The following is a 20847-nucleotide window of genomic DNA, read 5'->3' as shown; positions in this document are numbered from 1 at the left end:
TCCAGTACTCTGAAGGCCTATAACTAAACACTTATCTTTCATTAGGGCTTGCTTAGCAAGCCTCACCGTAGCAGGCACCTTAGTTAACATACACATGTGTCTAAAAAATGTTGATGACTTTACTAATACATTCTCCATAACTGACTGGGATTAGGTTTATCATTACTATGAAAAGCATTTGCTGACATCCATTCCTCTCGAAGCTTTACCCAAAGCTCTGCTGCTCTTTTATACATAGCCTCCATTTCAGCTTCTAATGGTGCTTCAATATTATCCAAGTCTCTTCTCGCATCAAACTTCATATCAGAACCAACATAAATCCATATTGCTTTCCTCCTTGCATGGTGCCAATTCTCCCATATTAACCCCTAATTGTTCGACCTTTACCAACACCAGCTCCATCTCCAACAAAGAATCATGCCCTAGCACTACTTGGCAGGTGTTGCAGATGTCTTTGACAAGCATAAACCAAAGTATCAATCTACAAGCATGATAAAGCCTTTGAACTTCACAAATCATCTTTGATTCTTAGATTATATGAGGGATCAGGTGGCGACACTACCGAGAAAGAAGATGCCTCCACAAAAGGATCTGGGCGAGGAGGTAAATTTTTCAGCACCACTACTGAGAAGTTTGAGAAGTTGGAACTTGGTATTGATTTAACCAATGGATACATACCCCTTTAGACTCATATTTGCTAAATTGTTCAGCACCACTACTGAGAAGTTTGTCACCACTGCTATGATTTACGCAATGCTAAAGTTCTAATGTTTTCTCAAACATTTTATGCCCTCTGCGGTGAAGTATCATAACACCATTATTGGGGCCACTCATTACAATTTTAGCATAAAATTTAAGTGGTGGATCAATTATTTCTAACTCGGTTTTGGGCATAAGGCAAGCTTCTTCAAGTGTATAGACAAGATAGATGTTCTTACTGTAAGCATCATCCATTATAGTAGGCTTTGTATAATTTTTCGTTGTTTATTTCTGCTCAACTTCTGTTTCTGCAAGATCTTGACCATCAAAGAGGTAGAATGATTCAATGATGAATGGCTCATCTTTTTTTCTTGCATTTTGTCAAACACCTAAGATACATTACTACAACCCCTCTGCTTTTGTTTTTGCTCACTCTTTGTACTAGCCATAATCTGGAAGATCTGCTCCACCGATCTCTGGGTTGTGTCCATTTTTGTCTCTAAATTAGTTATGCGAGTATTTTGTGCCTCCTACAATTTTAGAGGAGTTGATTTAGCCGTTATATGCTTTATCATCTTGGTGAGATCATCAAGTTGCCTCTGAATCACAGAAAGATTAATGAAGTCTGCCATACCTTGATTTTTTTCTTCAATCTGTCAAGAACTGATGGCTCAGATACAAATTTGTTATGACCCTGTGAGAGAAGAATAATTGAAGAAAATAGAGGAAGAGTAATCGAAAAAAATAAAGGAAATGGATATTAAAGAAGAGAAGAAATGAGATTCAAGAAAATTGAGATTTCATTCATTTCAATCATAAGGAAAATGCCTCAGCAGAACATGGTTTTATTTGTTTACAATAGTATTGAATCCAACAGTTCAGCCAACTGGTGTCCTTGGCTAACAACCTCAACGTTCACTGCTAATATTGACTTCTCATTCTAGGTATGTTCACAACCCATCTGATCCATGCTAGTCCCCTTGTAATTACTTTTGGCCTCCTCATGTGCAAGGTAAATACAAATCCCCAAATCTTCAGATATAATCCCTAACCCTTCCTCTTCGATCCCAAATTCTCCCTCGTCTTCTTCGATTTATGTCTCTCTCATGATCATGACAATATACTTCCATTCTCAACAAATGAACAAATGATGACTGCTCAGGGCATTTCTTTATTTCTTTCTAGTAACAAAAAAAAAGAAATAAGAATATTTAACTCCTTTAACGCAGGGAATGCAGAAAATACCTATTGATACAATTAAATAAGACACCACTGGAAACAAATATACCAACCAAATGAAACCTAAGAAGGCAACTGAATATCAAAATACAAATGCAGAAAGGGGGAAATGGGCTTAAGAAGTTAATAGTTAAAGAAGATATTTTTGTTTCCATTACCAGTGTTTTAAGTGTGCTGCCATTGTTGTATGCTCAGAAATATCACGAATATTCGTATTTGGATTGCAGGAAGAAAACTTTGATATTTACATTTTGACAAATCTTGTCTCAAAGCTCCACCTCTTGTAGCTCATCCCCAATATTATCATTCATTGGACTAGGCATAAACAATGGCGGAGGCTCCCCCAATGCCTCTCCTGAAAGTCTTATGTCGGCCCCGCTAGGATGACCTAATGCATTATCAAAGATGTTTCCACTGCACGAGGCTGTTCGACTTGATTGTGATGAAAAGACATTGGCATTTATCATCATGTCTTCCTGAGGGATATCATCCATGCTTGGGAACCTTTGCCTACTCATTGACGTTGAAGGCTTGGGATGGGCAAGATCTGTTGGCTTTGGCATCGGAACCGGAAGTGGAACGGGTAGGATTATTAATTGTAGCATTCTCTTCTTGTGCATTTTCAGTAATTGCCGCCATTGATTGTTCACTTCTTTTTGTTGATACAGGCGTGGGAATAAAGAATTTCGCATTTGCAGCCACTGCAGGTTTAACAGAGGAAACAACAGGTGATTGAAATAAATTTGCTTTGCCACCACTACCACCATATATTTGTTAAAAGTGTCCACATACCTGTCAATATTTCATAATGCCATAGGAAAATTAAATGAAAAATATTATAACCTCCTTGTTTACAAAGTGACGCCACAAATAAGATAAAAATCAACTTCCAAACCCAAAAAGAAAAAAGAAACCCCGAACATTGTAAAGTTCAACAATAACAGTGATAAGGGAAATCTTAAATGCTTATGAATTCTCAGAAGCATTCATGGCCAATTAAATTATTATTTACCTAGCTAGTTATCATCTTATGTTTAGGTACAAAGCGCCCAAGGCCAAGCATTTACCATTTTATCTTACTTTCAACGCTCATTTTCCACCAAGTTCATTGCATAGCACCATTCAACTGTAATAGTGTGCATTGCTAACAAGTTGAACTTCAGAAGTACCTTGCTTGAACACCCATCTGTCCACGAGCTGAGAATTGATTGGAGCTCGTAGGAATAGAAGGGATCCCAGAAGCATGTTCTATTGGGGTTGGGTTTCTGTATTTTCGGCTTCCCTTAGGGGGAAAACCCTCATTCTTCGATGAAGAGTTCAAGTTTTAGTCAGATGTTGCATTCTTGAATGTAGCTGCGGTCGGAAGTGGTGGCATAGTTGTTTCTTCAGCTGAAGGTTCAGCACCTTCCTCCATCCATTCCCTTAAGTTTTTCATCGTAATAGAATTTGTTCTTTTCATCTAGCTTATCCTTCAGATAACAATGTAAATTAAATTAAATAAAACATTTTGCATATCAAGAGTTTAACCATGAAGCTAAGAAATATATGAAAATAATAATGGTAAATAAAAGGAGCTACCTGTTTATCAGCACGAGGCCATAAGACTAACCCTACAGTTTTTTGTAAAAGCTGTGAGCCAAAACTAAAATGAGAAAACCGAGATGCCCCTACTGAGTCTGATGCTTTGCCTTGTTCAGTGGATGGTCCTGATCCATCAAATATCAGTAAGACACATCCTTAACTATATTCATTGTAAGATGAACAAGCAGCCAATATCAAATATATTTTCAAGCAGAGGCAAATGTGAACCTCTTTTTGGCGTTCTGACCATGTCCGGCTCTGAAACACTTCTATTTTGCACGGTCATTTTTCCATCAACCTCCTTGCCGACCCAGTCACTTATAGGTTCCATTGAAGAACAAGGCATCAATGATGACGTAGCCAATGTTGATTGGCTGACAGATACTCTTGGCCCGATTTGTTGGTTGAAATGATCATTACCTAGAGAATCTTCATTTGTTGTTGATGTAGGAGGTGGTGGTGGATCCCCCCCACCCCCACAACTCGATGTGCAGTGCTATAAAAAAAGTTTAGCAATTTACCAACTAATCTTGCTGGAGCCAAATTTATAGCATATCCCCCTATAAAAGAAAGCCTGATATTAAAAAAGAAAATATTTACAAGAAAGCCTAAACTGAGAAGCTAAAACTTACCTGTTGGTAGAACCTTATCCTCTCCTCAAGAGATAAAACTAAAGGTTTCCAAGTTTCTACCTCAGACAGTCGACTAGTTTTCAGAGATTTTAATATAACTTGACAATACATGAACTAGCCTTATTATGTAAACAAATTGAACGAACAATACGTCCAAATATCAAATACAAACAACTTAAATATGCATACTTCAATGAATCTAAAACTTTTCCAACTTCAAGCAGCATGTGTGCATAAATAAGTTTATATGGCTGAAATGGTAGCAAGGCAAACTGAGAGTTCCCCAACACCTTTGAATATTCATAAAACTCGATCCTCTGAGAAAGAATAACAATAGAAAATTTGAGTCATAAAGGACATGTTTAAATCTTAAAAGTTACAGAGTGAAAAATAGGAATCTTGCCCATCTATGAACAACTCGGATTTGGCATTATATACAACCAGTTACAAGAGACGACTTTAGCATTGAAATAACAAGTTATACAAATTTCATGAAGGTAATAAGATGTATATGCATATGCATGCATGTGCCCTTATGTATATGTCTATAACATATGTGTTATATATTATGTATAGGGGGAGATAAAGAGAGAGAGATGATAGAATGCACTCTATTTCCTGTTTAGGTTTCAACCTAATCAATTTTGCTTGAAGATTGATTTTTATTTACATTTTCCCCAACTAAAAAGAAACATTCTCAACTAAATATCGTACATCAATCATAAAGGGGATAAACGCTAGTAAACAGGCTAAAGTACCAACACCATGATTGACAAATAGTTAATAATAGAATGATCAATTGGTCTGCTCCGATAAGACAAAGTCTAGCACTACTTGAATATGACTCAAAGTTTGCTTCCGCAACTAAGTAACAGATGTGTGTTGTCGTTATCTGGATTTGAACTCTCAAGTAAGAGCCATTTTATAATCATTAAGAATGAATAAATATGCTATATGCTTGCCAACCAAAAGGGAGAAAATGGAGCTAGAACAGATAATAATGTACCTCACACCTTTCCTTTCACAAGCAATCTCCAAGATGAATAATTACAAGCTCATCATCTTCTGTTCTATTTGTAGTTATTACAGCCAAATTCTCTTCCCAATCATCAAGCATGCAATCTGCCCTTAACTTCCCATAAAGAAAAAGAGAAATGGAAAAGGAAAAAAAAAGCAAAAGGAGTTCAGCTTCTGATGGGTTTAGGTAAAAGTATTCCTATTAATACGAATTCAAACATTATTGTGTCTAAAATGTAACAGGCAGTAGCTGAATGAAGCATTAGTTCTCCACAATGAAGGTACTCTTCTTACCAATAGTTTTTTAATATAAATATGAAGGCCTCATTAAAAAACTCCCTTCATATCCGTCAAGCAACAAGAGTGTCTCAATGGACATTGGAGGAAAAGAGTGCCTTAAAATTTTATTGCATAAATACCAAATACAAGAAGAGTACAATACCACCAAACCCATTGACAACCATCTCAACAATGAGGTACATTACACTACCAAAACACAACAGTGACCATACCCTACTCAAAACCTATCTCCTAGAAACATTCGACCAAATGTAGACATAACACAATTACCAAAAATGACAACAAACCACAATACAATAAACTCAATGCAATAAATAAATCCCATCCAATTAGCCTATCCTCAGCTTAGCAAACTTATCCGCTTCCTAGTTAACTGCTATCAACACATGTCAAACAATGACACCTTTGTCAACCACAATTGAGACGATAACTTTAACTATGGACATAAACAACGAGGTGGTGGCAGCAGAATTCTTTATCCAATCCACTGCCACAACACTATTGGATTCAAATTAAGCCTTCAATTCACCGACATCTCTTACTCCAAAAAAAACATCAACCCTCTCTTCATTACCAACAATTCTACCATAACAAGAGGGACAGAACCAACTCTTTTTGAGAACGATCCCAAAATCACACTTTTCTCGTCTTTAAGCAACCCACCGATGACACTCTTCAACCACAATCTGTCCATAGCACCATCCGCGTTCACTTTAACAAAACCGATAGGAGGCGAAGACCAGCTCACTAACTTTGAAGGGATCCTTTCAGAACTCGAAACATGATCAGCTAATTCAAGATCCCCCACTAGGTTATCGAAAGAAACCAAGAATTTTGGAAATTTTGAAGTAAACCATGTTGCCACTCTATACCTCGTGAGAAAAGAAAACATGGCAAAGTTTAGTTTCCCTTTGTTAAAAACAATCTCATTCCTCATTTTCCAAACCGACCACAAAATGGGTCCTGGGATGAACCCATATGCTTGATCGAGGAACAAGGTAAAACCAAACGGAAATCAATACTGCAGGACACTCCAGAGTTGCAAAAGAAATCTCCCAAATACGCAAAAAACTTACCCATAATCCCATGACACTTTATACGAAACAAATAGATGAGAAACAGTTTCCTGAACCAACCTGCAAAATAGAAAAGATGGGTCTTCAATCCCTTGAACCCCAAGTTTAATTAACTCCACTTTGACTGCTACCTTCTTGTGTACCACTTGCCAGACAAAAGATTCGACCCGAGGAGGAGCCACGCCAAACCACACATGTTTTTCCCACAAAAAAACTATCATTCGAGTTATCAAGGAGGATTCTAAGGCAAGATTTAACTAAAAAGCGACCATCACCTTCTCCTGACCATACAAGACTGTCATCAATCAACGACGAAAGATTGAAATTATACAACAATTAAATAAGTTCATTCCATTGCAGCATCTCCCAATCGACAAGATTTCTTCTCATAGAAATGTCCCAAAAATAGCCTGACAAGTTTGATTTCCTGAAATCGGCAATCTTGCCCTCCTTGTTATTCGATAGAGTGAACAGTCTAGGGAATCGTTCTTTCAATGGAACTCTATCCAGCAAAGCATCATGCCAGAACCGAATTGAGTCCCTATTGCCCACCTTTATTATAAAGTTACTCCGCAAACAAATCCCAAAATAATCATCCGAACAATAATTCTTAACAACACCTTTTCATATCCAAGATACTTTGTAAGAGGCCGAATTTTTCATCCCCATTGAATTCGGATCAATTTTGTTATTACAACAAATAATCCTTTTCCATCAGGAGTTTTTCTCATTAGCAAATTTCCAAGTCCATTTTCCCAATAACGCTCTGTTCATAAGCTCTAAATTTGGAACCTAAAGCCCTCCCAAAGCCTTAGGCTTGCAAGCGGTAGACCAGTTTGCCCAATGAATTTTGCTTTTAGCTACCGAAACCCCCCAAATAAAATTTGCCATAATTGAATTAAGCCTCTTCAGTACACAACTCCGCATTCTAAAAATTGACATGAAATATATCGGCAGGGAGCAAAGAACAGATTTTATCAACACCACTCTATCAGCAATAGACAGTGAAACTGCCTTCCACCCAGCCAATTTCTTGTAAACTTTTGAATAATTGTGTCCCATAATGATACACTGAATTTTTCTTCGCCCCAATATGTAACCCTAAATAATCTATTGGGAATGAGCCCACTGTGCACCCTATTGTAACATCTCACTCACTAATGACCCCTTCATTCACGTTGATTCCAAATAACCTGCTCTTGGATAGATTAATTTGCAATTCAGACATCATCTCAAAGATCAGAAGCACCCTTCTCACATTCTTCAGTTCCCCGATCGAAGAATTACCAAAAATTAATAAGTTGTCTGCAAATTGGAGGTGAGAGAGCCCAAAGGAATTACCTTGACTTCCAACCTCAAAACCTCAAAACAAGCCTAATCTCGCAGGTTTTGACAGCATCAAATTCAATAATTCACTGACCAAATTAAAAAGGAGAGGAGAAATAGAGCATCTCTGTCGAGACCCGTCATGATCTGAAACTCATCCGAGGGAGAACCATTCACTAAGACCGAGATTGAAGATGTACACAAGCACATTTTCATCCAAGACCTCCACCTCTGTCCAAACCCTATGCAGTCCATGATTTTCAGTAATAAATTCCAATCAATTGAGTCACGCGCTCTTTTGAAGTCAACCTTAAACGTTATTTCTTCAAGGCCTTTCCTTCTCCAACCATCAATCCCCTCTTTCGCAATAAACGAACAATCCATAATATGCCTTCCCGGAATAAAGCAAATTGGGAAGGGCCAACAACCGCATCCATACATTGTTGTAATATCCTAGATAACACCTTTGACAAAATCTTATAAAGCCCTCCCACTAGGCTAATCGGTTAAAGTCCTCAATACTTTCCGAATTCGCCTTTTTCGGGATAATGGTAATGAAAAGGTGATTAACACATAGAAGTCATTGATAAACCTCAAGATGTCCTCTTTTAAGTTTGACCAAAACTTTTTAAAATATCTCATTGTCAATCCATCCGTCCGATGACGATATTGCATCCTAAGCTTCTTCCTCCGAGAATGGTCTTTCCAAAAACGAATTTTGCTCCTCTGAAATCTTGGAGAAATTGAAATCCAATACCTCTACCTCAACTGTAGGATTCCTATTATAAACTTCTTTGGAAAAATTTACTACGTTTAGCAAGATCATTCCAAAAAAGGGTACATAGAATATAAGCATCAAAAAAATCTGAAATACAATCCCTTTACCTATGCCCTTTTTCTTGTGGTTAACCACTTCACCACACTGGAAATATTGTTTTCTTAAATCTCTTATTGAATAATCCACAATCATGCCAGAAATATGCTCAGAGCATATAATGTATTAGTCCATGTTAGGTGATTCACAGTTAGCAATCCTGTCATCGATACACTTGTTCAAGTCTTTACTGCCTACATTTCCACCAACCAATGGACCAGGTAAGGATTGTTGGCACAAAGTATTAAAATAATCAGAGGTTGCTGGTACAGCACCAGAAATGCTAGTGTTTGAATTGACAACTTCCAACAAATTGAGTACAGAGATAGAGGCTCCTAAAGAACCCTTCAAACAAACACAATCATACAACATTAACATTTAGAAATGAAAATTATAGCAATAGTAACAGTACTTAAGACTCATTTAGGGTTCCCCTGCTAAAAAACCAGGCTTTAGATCCTCAATCAATAAAGATATGTTATATTCTGGAAATTAGAACAAGAGACGCAACTTCAAAGAATCTATTTCTTTCTTCCATCAGCTTCTACAAAATAAATTAGATTTATACACTAATACATTATTTTATATATAACTTGTCTAACCTGGGTACCAAATGACGAGTTTTGCAGAGGACTACTATCTTTCATTACTAATATTATTCCACCAAATCCAAAACTAACAAGTGCATGTGGAGGCTGGCCAGAAGACGACCATCCGGTGTTAGAAGCATAAGGAAGCGACTGGCTAGTCTGAAGTGGCTGCTGGGCAACAGTTACAGACTTTTGGCCTCCATAGAAATCATTTGAGAAATGCATTTGCTCATTTTGCTTTAAAGTTGCCTGGGTAAAATTGTGGTTGAAATTTTCAGTAGGAAGAAAGCATTGTAACCCAGTAACCCCATTGACTTCTTTATGAACTTGATTAGCATTATTGACTGGCTGAACTTCCTGCAAAATTTATAGGATGACTTGAAGTGACTTACATGGTTGTTCACAGGCATACTCAAACCAAAAGATGCATCTGATTGCTGGTTCCCAGTGAGGCTATTTTTGGGAATAGTCTCAGGTTGCAACAATCTCAAACATGGACTATGATTATTAAGATAGGAATCTCCCCATGAACAATGTTCATCAGGGCTTTCAATACCAAGTGAACCATAATTATCACCTTGTTCATGTTCACCATACATGCTAGAACTGTTAACCTGAGTTAGATAATTCTGAACGGTAGAAGTAAATTCATTTTGATTTTGCTAACCATCACCCAGAACATTTGACTGAACACGGGCATTATAGCTTTCCAACGCGCACCATTGCTGAGCAATTAAGTCATAGAACCAACCAGGGTATTGAGAGTCAAAAACCATATGTTTTGGATACCCATCATTCACTTGGAAAACCCGAGTCCAATTTGACACACTCTCCATGGCACAGTTCTCTACAGTTGTCAGAGTCCCCACAACAGATTGAAATGTCTGCTGCAAATAAGAAGCCTCTGCTTTCACATCTGTGTTCCCACTGCCATCACCACTTACACCATCCATGTGATACCACTACCCTGAATTTGCATCATACTTCCATCCTGGATACATCTCCCAGTCATGACTGCTCTATAGATCAAGATCATTTCCATTATCTGCAGTAGAAGCTCCAAAAACTAAATCATGGTTGGCATCATGATACTGCTCAAAAGTACTAATTGAATTCCGTTCGTATAAACTCTTTTCCGCAATTGCATCCATCCCATAAGGGAAATCCGCTGTGGAATTCTCCCCCAAATTACTGAAAAAATCAGAATATGAACAGAACCCTTGCACCCCATTCTCATTAGAATTAGTAAAAAGCGACTTCCACCCTATTTGCTTAATCCCAGCGTTCTTAGATCCAATATTCTCATTTAAGTTCTGACGGAATACAACCCCTGACTGTGCTCCTTGTTGGAGATGATTGTTCGAGTCAACCACACTAGTATCTATCTCAAAAGAATCATTAGGGCCATTACCTGCCTGTGCATTGGCGGATTCTGGACCTGCATCCAGAGGATCTTTTTCCTTTCCACCTCAAATGTCAACCTCTTTGCAACCGGAATCTTCTCCAATTAATAAATTGGAAAAGGCTTTAGCATCGTCGGATTCGTTACCCTCCGTAAATTTTGGGACGGTGGGGCCCATGTTATCATCACCGTCATCATTAACTAACTTGTCAAAGAAATCTCCATCCATATGATCCTCCACCTGGAATGGAGGATTCGGAGCCATCGACAAATTGAAACAAAAAACGCTAAGGAGCTAAAATGCAAAACAAAACCCTAACAATCTAATAACAAAAACAAATGGAAAAAAAAGGTTGCTTTACTGTAATTTGTTCTCAAAAAATTAACGATGAAGGTAAATAATTTAGAAAGATATTCAGAATTCGAGCTGAAACGGTTACGCAGACATCGAGACCCAGGGTTTTTGAGATATCTGCAATCCTACCACCATAAATTCAATTGAAAAAAAAAAATGAAAAGGTGGATGAATAAATTGAGGCAAAAATTCAACGCATTTAAATTAAATGAGGAAGAGAAACCTATTGGATACAGAGTTAATCAAATAAAAACTGAAAAACAAAAGAAAATACTTACAGGTGAACATATGACGAGATACAACCAAAATTGCTAGAAAGGGAGAGAACTTGTTTATGTTATTTTAGTTTTCTTAGGGCTGTTTACTTATTAAATGTTGAATGATTTAGAAGTTTTGAATGTGAAATACTGTTTGATAATAACTCTAAATCATTCAAAATATACTTCTGTGTTGAATCATTCAGAATGTACTTTTGTGTTGAATCATTCAGAATGTACTTTTGTGTTGAATCATTCAGAATGTATTTTTATGTTAAATCATTCAAAATGTACTTATGTGCTGAATTATTCAAAATGTACTTCTGTGCTGAATCAGTCAGCACTGAATTATCCAGAGGTGCGAAACAAACGTGCTGAATGTTAAACAGTTTAACATTCAACGATGAATGATTTCATTAAGACACAAACAAACAATCCCTTACTTTTGTTCATTCCGGTCGAAAATATACTTAGGGGAATCGAAGGCTATAATATAACCACTAAACTAACTTAAATTATTATATATTCTTATAAATATAATATATATCGTATAGTTTAGATTATTTATAATTTTTTTAAATTAAATATTATTTATAATATAAATATAATTTAAATATGTATACTATGTTTATAATAATATAACAAAAACTTAAATTGATGGAGTTGATTGAGTGATCATTTTTTTTTGCCAGAAGTTGAGAATTTAAATCTTATTTTATTAAAGTTCCGGTTTACGTCGTCCACAACTGATCATGTCACCGTGTAGTTAGTAATTTAGCAACGTACTGACATTAATTAAAACAAAAGTTAAAATTTAATGTTATAATGGGCAAAATTGGAAGTTTGAGTTGTACAAATCAACAATTTATGTTCAGGGACGATCTGATATTTGTCATCTTTCACCACAGCACAAATATTTCCATTCTTCAACATAAGAAAAAAAATGTTATACAAACGATGCCTGCTCAGGGCATTTGTTTCTTTTTAGTAACCAAAAAAAGAATACAAATATCCAGCTCCTTTAACCCTGGGAATACAGATAAAATCTAATCAGTTAAATAAGGCTACATTTGATTACGCTTTTGTTTTTAGCTATCCCTTTCTATCCCAAAAACTAAAAAAAAAAAATCTAAAACAAAAAGTACCAACCGAATGAAACCTAAGAAGGCAACTGAAATACAAATGCAGAAACGGGGGGGGGGGGGGGTTTAAGAAGTTAACAGCTAAAGAAGATATTTTTGCTTCCATAACCAGTGTGCTGCTGTTGCTGCATGCTCGGAAATATCACGAATATTCATATTTAGATTGCAGGAACGAAACTTTGATATTTACATCTTGACAAATCTTGGCTCAAAGCTCCACCTCTGTAGCTCATCCCCAGTACTACCATTCATTGGACCAGGCATAAACAAAGGATGACCAAATGCATTATCAAAGTTGCTTCCGCTCCACGAGGCTGCTCGACGCCAGTCTGATGAATAGCCATTGCCATTTGTCATTATGCCTTCCTGAGGAATATTATCGATGCTTGGGAATTTGTGCTTAGTCTTCGATGATGGACAAGAAGCGTTGGCATCGGCATCAGAAGTGGAAGTGGTAAGATTATTACTTGTAGCATTCTCTTTTGCATTTCCAGTAGTTGTCTCCATTGATTGTTCATTAGTCGTTGTTGATACAGGAATGGGAACAAAGAACTTTGCATTTGCAGCTGCTGCAGGTTTAACAGAGGAAACAGCCGGTGACTGAAATAAATTTGCTTGGCCGCCGCCGCCACCTTTGTTGAAAGTGTCCACATACCTGTCAAGGGTTGATGCCATAGAAAAATCAAATGAAAAACATAAATGTTATACTCTCCTGGTTTACAGAGTAACATCACATATAAAATAGAACTCAATTTTCAAGCCCAAAAAAATTTGTTAATTTCAACAATAACAGAGAAGGGAAATCTTAAATGCTTATGAATCGTCAAAAGCATTCATGGTCAGTTAAATCATTATCTACTTAGCTAGTTATTACCTTATCTTTAGGTAGAAAACTAAATATAACCCAAGTCTAATGAAATCCTACATTCACCACCTTAACTTACTTCCAACATTCATTCAACCAGAATAGTGTTCATTTAAAAAAAATAAAACTTAAGAAGTACCTTGCTCGAACACCCATTCGTCCACGAGCAGATAATTGATTGGAGCTTGTAGGAATAGGAGGGATCCCAGAAGCATGTTCTATTGGGGTTGGGTTTCTGAGTTTCGGGCTTCCGTTAGGAGGAGAACCCTCATTCTTCAATACAGAGTTCAAGTTGTAGTCAGACGTTCCATTCTGGAATGCAACAGTAGTCGGAGGTGGTGGCAAGGCTGTTTCTTCAGCTGGAGGTTCAGCACCTTCCTCCACCCATCTCTTAAGTTTTTCGTCATAGTAGAATTTGTTTCTTTCGCCTAGCTTAGCCTTCAGATAACAATGTAAGTTAAATTAAAACAAACATTTTTTATATCAAGAGTGGGTACCATGTTTGTTCAACAGAAAACTAAGAAATATATGAAAATAATAAAAGTAAAAGGAGCAACCTGTTTATCAGCACGAGGCCCTAAGACTAACCCCACAGTTTTCTGTAAAATCTGTGAGCCAAAACTAAAACGAGAAAAGCGAGATGCCCCTACTGAGCCTGATGCTTTGCCTTGTTCAGTGGATGTTCCTGTTTCCTTGGATGAATCAACCTGATCCATCAAATATCAGTAAGACAGTAAGACAACTCCGTAACATTTTTTAATGTAAGATGCAAGTAGCAAAGGTAGGTAACTGTTAACCTGTCTTGGAGTTCTGCTCATGTCCGGCTCTGAAACACTTCTATTATGCACTGTCATTTTGCCATCAGCCCCCTTGCCTGCCCAATCTCTTATACGTTCCATTGAAGAAGAGGGCATCAATGATGACATAGCCATTGTTGATTGGCTAGAAGAGACTCTTGGCCCAGTTTGTTGGTTGAAATGATCATTACCTAGAGAATTTCCATTTGGTGCTGGTGTAGAAGGTGGTGGTAGATCCCCAACAACACGATGTGCAGTGCTATCAAAAAAGTTCAGCAATTTACCAACTAATTTTGCTGGAGCCAAATTTGTAGCATATCCCCCCTACAAAAGAAAGCCCGATATGAACAAAGTAAATATATTGACGAGAAAGCCTACACTGAGAAGCTAAAACAAACCTGTCGATGGGATCTTATCCTCTCCTCAAGAGATAAAATTAAGTGTTTCCAAGTTTCTACCTCAGGCAATCGACTAGTTTTCAGAGATTTCAATACAGCTTGACAGTACCTGAATTAGCCTAACTATGTTAACAAATTGAATGAAAAAAAAATCAAATGCAGACAACTTAAACATGCTTACTTCAATGAATCTGAAAATTTTCCAACTTCAGCCAGCATGTGTGCATAAACAAGTTTGTATGGCTGAAATGGTAGCAAGACAAACTGGGAGTTCCCCAGCACCTTTGAATATTCATATAATTCAGTCCTCTGTAAAAGAATAACAGAAAAATTGAAACAAATTAATCAGGTTGGTGTCTTAGAAGATACAGCTAGGATTTGGCATTATATACCAGTGACAAGACATGGTTCATTATTGAAATAAAAAACTATACTAATTTCATGAAGGTGATCAGATGTATGTACATATGCATGCAGGTGCCTGTCTGTATGTGTATATGTGTTATATAATATACATATATAGAGAGAGAAAGATAGATGATTTCAACCTAATCAATTTTGCTTGAAGATTGATATTTCATTTACATTTCCCCCAACAGAGAAAAAACATTCCCAACTAAATACTGTAAGTCAATCATAAAACAGATAAACTCTAGCAAACATGCTAAAGTACCAACACCATGCTTGACAAATAGTTAATAACACCAATATTAAGGACCAAAAAAAAATTGAAGAGCACCTGGATAGCCTCTGGACTAGCATAGGTTCGGGGAAATTTCAAGTGATCTGCTCCGATAAGACAAAGTCTAGCACTACCTGAATATGACTCAAAGTTTGCTTCCGCAACTAAGTAACAGATGTGTGCTGCCGTTATCTGGATTTGAATTCTCGAGTAAGAGCCATTTTATAAACATTAAGAATGAATAAATATGCTAAGAGTGTACCATCCGAAAGGGAGAAAATGGAGCTAGAACAGACAATATTGTACCTCACTCCTTTCCTTCCACAGGCAATCTCCAAGATGAATAATTACAAGTTCATCATCTTTGGTTCTATTTGCAGTTATTACGGCCAAATTCTCTTCCCAATCATCAAGCATGCAATTTTCCCTTAACTGCCCATAAAGAAAATGAGGGAAAAAGAACAAAAGAAGCAATGGAATTCAGATTCTCACTGGCTTAGGAGAAGGTATTCCTACTAATATGAATTCAAGCATATGGATCTCACATGATAAGAAACATGTGGAACAAGAAAATTGAGAAGAAACAAAATGAAATACAACAGGCAGTAGCTGAACAAAGTACCAGTTCTCCACAACAAAGGTACCTTTCCTCCCAATAGTTAGCAAGATCGTTCCAAAAAGGTATACGAAGAATAGAAGCATCAAAGGTATGTGAAATACAATCCCTTTAACCTATGTTGTTTTTCTCATGGTTAACCGCTTCATCACAGTTCACAGGCAATTTTTTCCTTAAATTTCTTATAGAAGAATCCACAATCACACCAGAAAAATAATCAGAGCAAATAGTGTCTTACTACCTGTTGCTGTTTGGTAAAAAAAAAATTTTCCTTCCTAAAAATCCCAATTAGTATTAAATTCCATGCATCAATATATTACCTCTGCATGCTGTTGCGACAAATCCATGCTAACTGTGGGGCCTGTGGAAAAAACTTCAGCTGGTTGCCCTGCAATTAGCAAGCATAATGTCCGTAAAGGAGACCCTGCTACCAGCTGATCAAGTGCCATTTGCCTAACAGTATCAATGTAGAACTATAATGATCCGAAGCCACCCCCGGGAACCAATTGTAGAGAGAGAGAGAGAGAGAGAGAGAGAGAGAGGCTTCAGTTAATTTCCTTGATCATTATAATAGGAACAAGTCACAGACAATTAAAGTGAAGTGAAAAAGCAAACCTGTTCGCCAAGTTGCGATGCGAGAACAAGTGCAGGTCCCCACAATTGACCTTCTAGTGCATGCTGTAGAGCCTCTCTTTTTCTTCCAGAAACCAGAAGATTCTGCACCTCAAGTGCAGTTGCCTACAACATATATTAAAATTTGAGGAAAAAACACAAAAAAGCCTGTAATAATAAAAATAGTGAAGTACAGTTGATGGCATACCCGAACTTGTCTTTCAGAAGGCAATTGCTTCAAGCAGTGGCTAAGAGCACCATAAGGTGTGTCCTTCCTCTTCGCAGATGCAAAGAGTTTAGCAACTGCTGATTCTGGAGTACCAGTCTCCTATAAATGGGTACATGCCAATTAGAATGAAATACAATATAACCAAGCAAAAGAAATCAGAGAACCAAAACAGTCACATTTTACTTCATTGTACATGAAAATAAACCCTCAGAACAGTAGTTATATCTTGAGTTGTACGCTAGAAAACCTAAGATTAGATTGAAGAAGAAAAATCACAGTACAAGTATCTTCAAAGGATACAGTTAAAAGTTAAAGTGAATTTTTAAGGAGAGCGAACTTCATTGTTAAAAAAAGGGTGAAAATTGTGATAGAAGTATTTACCTTCAATAGGATGTCAGATCCAAAAGGAGACCGAAGTTTTCCATAATGCTGCCAAGCTATTTTAAGCAACGAGAGAAGCATTCTCAAAAGTTCACCTTTTCCATAGTCCATGTTAGGTGATTCACAGCAGGCAATCCTGTCATCAATCCACTTGTTCAAGTCTTTACTGCCTACATTTCCACCCACCAATGGACCAGGGAAGGATTGTTGGCATAGAGTACTAAAATAATCAGAGGTTGCCGGTGCAGCACCAGAAATGCTAATGTTTGAATTAACAACTTCCAACAAATTGAGTACAGAGATAGATGCTCCTACAGAACCCTTCAAACAAACACAATATACAACATTAGCATTTAGAAAAATTATAGCAAGAGCATCATGTTTGGTAATTAAAACTCAATTCCCCTGCAAGAAAAATATGTTAATTTCTGGAAATTAGAACAAGAGACAAATTCAAAGAATCTAGATCTTACTTCCACCAGCTTCTGAAAAATAAATTAGATTTATTCTACAACGTTATTTTATATATAATTTGTCTAACCTGGGCACCAAATGACGAGTTTTGCAGAGGACTACTATCTTTCATTACTATGAGTTTTCCACCAAATCCAAAACTAACAAGTGCATGTGGAGACGGCCAGCAGAAGACAATCCAGTGTTAGAAGCATAAGGAAACATCTGGCTAGTCTGAAGTGGCTGCTGAGCAACATTAACAGACTTTTGGCCTCCATAGAAATCATTTGAGAAATGCATTTGCTCATTTTTCTCTAAACTTGTCTGGGTAAACTGGTGATTGAAGTTTTCAGTAGGAAGAAAGCTTTGTAACCCAGAAACCCCATTGGCTTCAGTATGAACCTGATTAGCATTATATACTGACTGAACTTCCGGAAGAGAATTATAGGATGACTTGAAGTGATTTACTTGGTTGTTCACAGGCATATTCAAACCAAAAGATGTATCTGGTTGCTGGTTCCCAGCAATGCTTGAAACTGCCTTAGTTTTGGGAACAGTCCCAGATTGCCACATATTCAAACCTGGACTATCATAGTTACCATAGGAATCTCCCCAAATAGGACGTTCACCAAGGTTTTTGAGACCTACTGACCCATAATTATCACCTTGTTCATTTTCACCATGCATCCTAGAACCGTTAATTTGTGTCAGAGAATTCTGAACGGTATAAGTATATCCATTTTGCTGACCATCAGCTTGAACAGTTGACTTAACAGAGGCATTATAGCTATCCAGTGGACACCATTGCTGAGCAATTAAGTCATAGTACCAACCAGGGTATTGAGGGTCAAAAACCATATGTTCTGGATACCCATCATTCACTTTGGAAACCTGATTCCAATTTGCCACACTATCCATGGCACTTCTCTCTACGATTGTCATAGTCCCAGCAACAGATTGAAATGTCTGCTGCAAATAAGAAGCCCCTGCTTTCATATCTGGGTTCCCACTTCCATCACCACTTGAAACATCCATTTGATACCACTGCCCTGAATTTGCATCATACTTCCATCCTGGATACATATTCTCCCAGTACTGAATGCTATAGAAATCAAGCTCATTTCCATTATCTGCAATAGAATCTCCACAAACCTGATCATGGTTGGCATCATGATACTGCTCCTGAGCAGTAACTGAATTCCGATCAAATAAATTTGTTTTCGCAATTACATCCACCTCAGAAGGGAAATCCTCTGTGGAATTCTCCCCTAAATTGCTGAAAAACTCAGAGTACGAACCAAACCCTTGGACCCCATTCTCATTAGAAGCGGCAAAAAGCGAATTCCACCCTACTTCCTTAACCCCAGCGTTCTTAGATCCAATATTTTCATTTAAGTTCTGACTGAATACAGCCTCTGACTGTGCTCCTTCTTGTATGTGATTATTCGAATCAATCAAACTATTATCTATCCCTAATGAATTATTAGGGCCATTACCTGCCGATGAATTGGCGGGTGCTGGACCTGCATCAGCGGGATCTTTTTCCTTTCCGCCATGACAGTCAACCTCTTTGCAGCCGGAATCTTCTCCCATTAATAAATTGGAAAAGGCTTTAGCATCGTTGGAGTTATTACCCTCTGTGAATATTGGGACGGTGGGGTCCATGCTATCGTCATCGTCATCATTAACTAACTTGTCGAAGAAATCTTCATCCGTTTGATCCTCCACCTGGAACGGAGGATTCGAAGCCATCGCCTAAACTGAAACGAAAAATTCTAAGGATCTAAAGTACAAAAGAAAACCCTAACAATCTAATAACAAAAATAAACGAAAAAGAGCCTGCTTTACTGTAATTTATTCTCGAAAAATTAATGAAGAAAGTAAATAATAAGAATGATCTTCAGAATTGGGGCTGAAACGGATAGGCGGACAACGAGATCCAACCACTTAACGTTTCAATCAGATGAAATACATGAGAGGGAGGAGTAAGATCCAGGGTTTTTGAGATGTCTGCAATACTAACACCATGAATTCAATTGAAGAAGATCAAAAGATTGATGAATAAATTAAGGCAAAAGCTTAACGCGTTAAATTTAAAAGGAGGAAGAGAAACCTATTAGTTACAGAGTTGATCAAATAAAAATACAAAAACAAAATACAAAAAAGGTACTTACAGATTGAGGTGAAGATATGACGAGATACAGCCAAAATTGCAAGAGGGGGATTCGAGCTTTGTTTTGGTTATTTTAGTTTGCTTGTTTTATCGGAAACTTGTTTTTCTTCTTCTTTCCGATCCGGAAATATGTTAATTAATTTATTGTTGTTATTATTACTAAACTATATAAATGTCATAAAACCTTTTAGACACTTGAATTTTGGTTACTAAAAATTTAATATAGTCATTTAATTTTTAATTCATTAAAAATTTATTTTTATTACAATTATTATTTTAGTTTTTATTAAGAAATGTTGAAAGTCATCTTTATTTTGTAAAAAAATTCTAAATTATTTAAACTAATTGGCAATCATCCATCTCGTTTTACGTGTATTATCACCATCTAATGTTCTCTCAATTGCACCACCTTTAAACAAAACATTAATCATATTTAATAACTTCTCATCATCCTATATTGTCAAACCATTTATCATCGTCATTTCATCTAAGTTTCAAATACTAAAATCACCACCTACGATTAAACTAATCCTTAATCACAATCATTAATCTCATTCAGTTATCGTGCACAACTACAACACCAAAAACAGTAAATAATAAACCATAACAAAAAAATAAAAGAAGTAAAGAAAAAAGAGAAAAAGAAAATTATCCATCTCGATCTTAGTGAGTTTTTGATGAACATAGTAGTCATCAATTAATTTCAAAGGTGTGAAGACTTTGTTTGGCTAGAAGATTAATATAATTTGTTTTCAAGTTGATATGAGTTTCAAGGTTTTAAATAGTAGTCCACGATCGCGATAGCGCCCTCAAAATAATAGTAGCTCCTGCTATGGCCGCAATCACTGTAAACACGATTAGAAGCTAATCCAATGAGTTTAAATTGATGAAAAATAAGAGAAAAAGAATGAGAATAGTTTAGTGTTTTTTTTCGATCAAAGAAATCACTAAAACGGTGACGAAAATGACAAGGAAAGGAGGAACGGTGACAACTAATTTTAGATATATGAAACTTAAGATTTTGGGGGAAAAGATAATTTAATATGTCATATCAATATTTTTTTAACGATAATTGACCATAATAACCACAATGAAAGTAATTTTTTTTAAAAAAAATTAGTAATTATATTTTAAACTTTAAAATGTTGATT

General features: G+C 36.7%; 1 protein-coding gene and 1 pseudogene across 1 annotated transcript; both read right to left on the bottom strand.

The window, feature by feature from the left end:
- Positions 1-2061: 2061 nt before the first annotated feature.
- LOC120163524 (protein transport protein SEC16A homolog) lies at positions 2062-19788 on the bottom strand. The gene is given in 16 exon segments (XM_039173443.1): positions 2062-2331; positions 12780-13145; positions 13495-13793; positions 13913-14062; positions 14153-14476; positions 14551-14659; positions 14732-14859; positions 15290-15424; positions 15539-15664; positions 16169-16321; positions 16464-16586; positions 16669-16788; positions 17071-17391; positions 17612-17703; positions 17706-19283; positions 19698-19788. Coding segments are annotated over 15 exon segments (4143 nt in total). The 5' UTR covers positions 19276-19283; positions 19698-19788; the 3' UTR covers positions 2062-2204.
- On the bottom strand, positions 8785-11066 carry LOC120163525 (annotated as a pseudogene).
- Positions 19789-20847: the final 1059 nt, after the last annotated feature.

This window comes from Hibiscus syriacus, unplaced genomic scaffold (assembly GCF_006381635.1).
Source record: "Hibiscus syriacus cultivar Baekdansim isolate YM2019G1 unplaced genomic scaffold, ASM638163v2 tig00111458_pilon, whole genome shotgun sequence".
In the NCBI taxonomy this organism is placed as follows: domain Eukaryota; kingdom Viridiplantae; phylum Streptophyta; class Magnoliopsida; order Malvales; family Malvaceae; genus Hibiscus; species Hibiscus syriacus.
The sequence above is the reverse complement of the archived record's forward strand: the minus strand, read 5'-3'. Positions and strand labels throughout refer to the sequence as shown.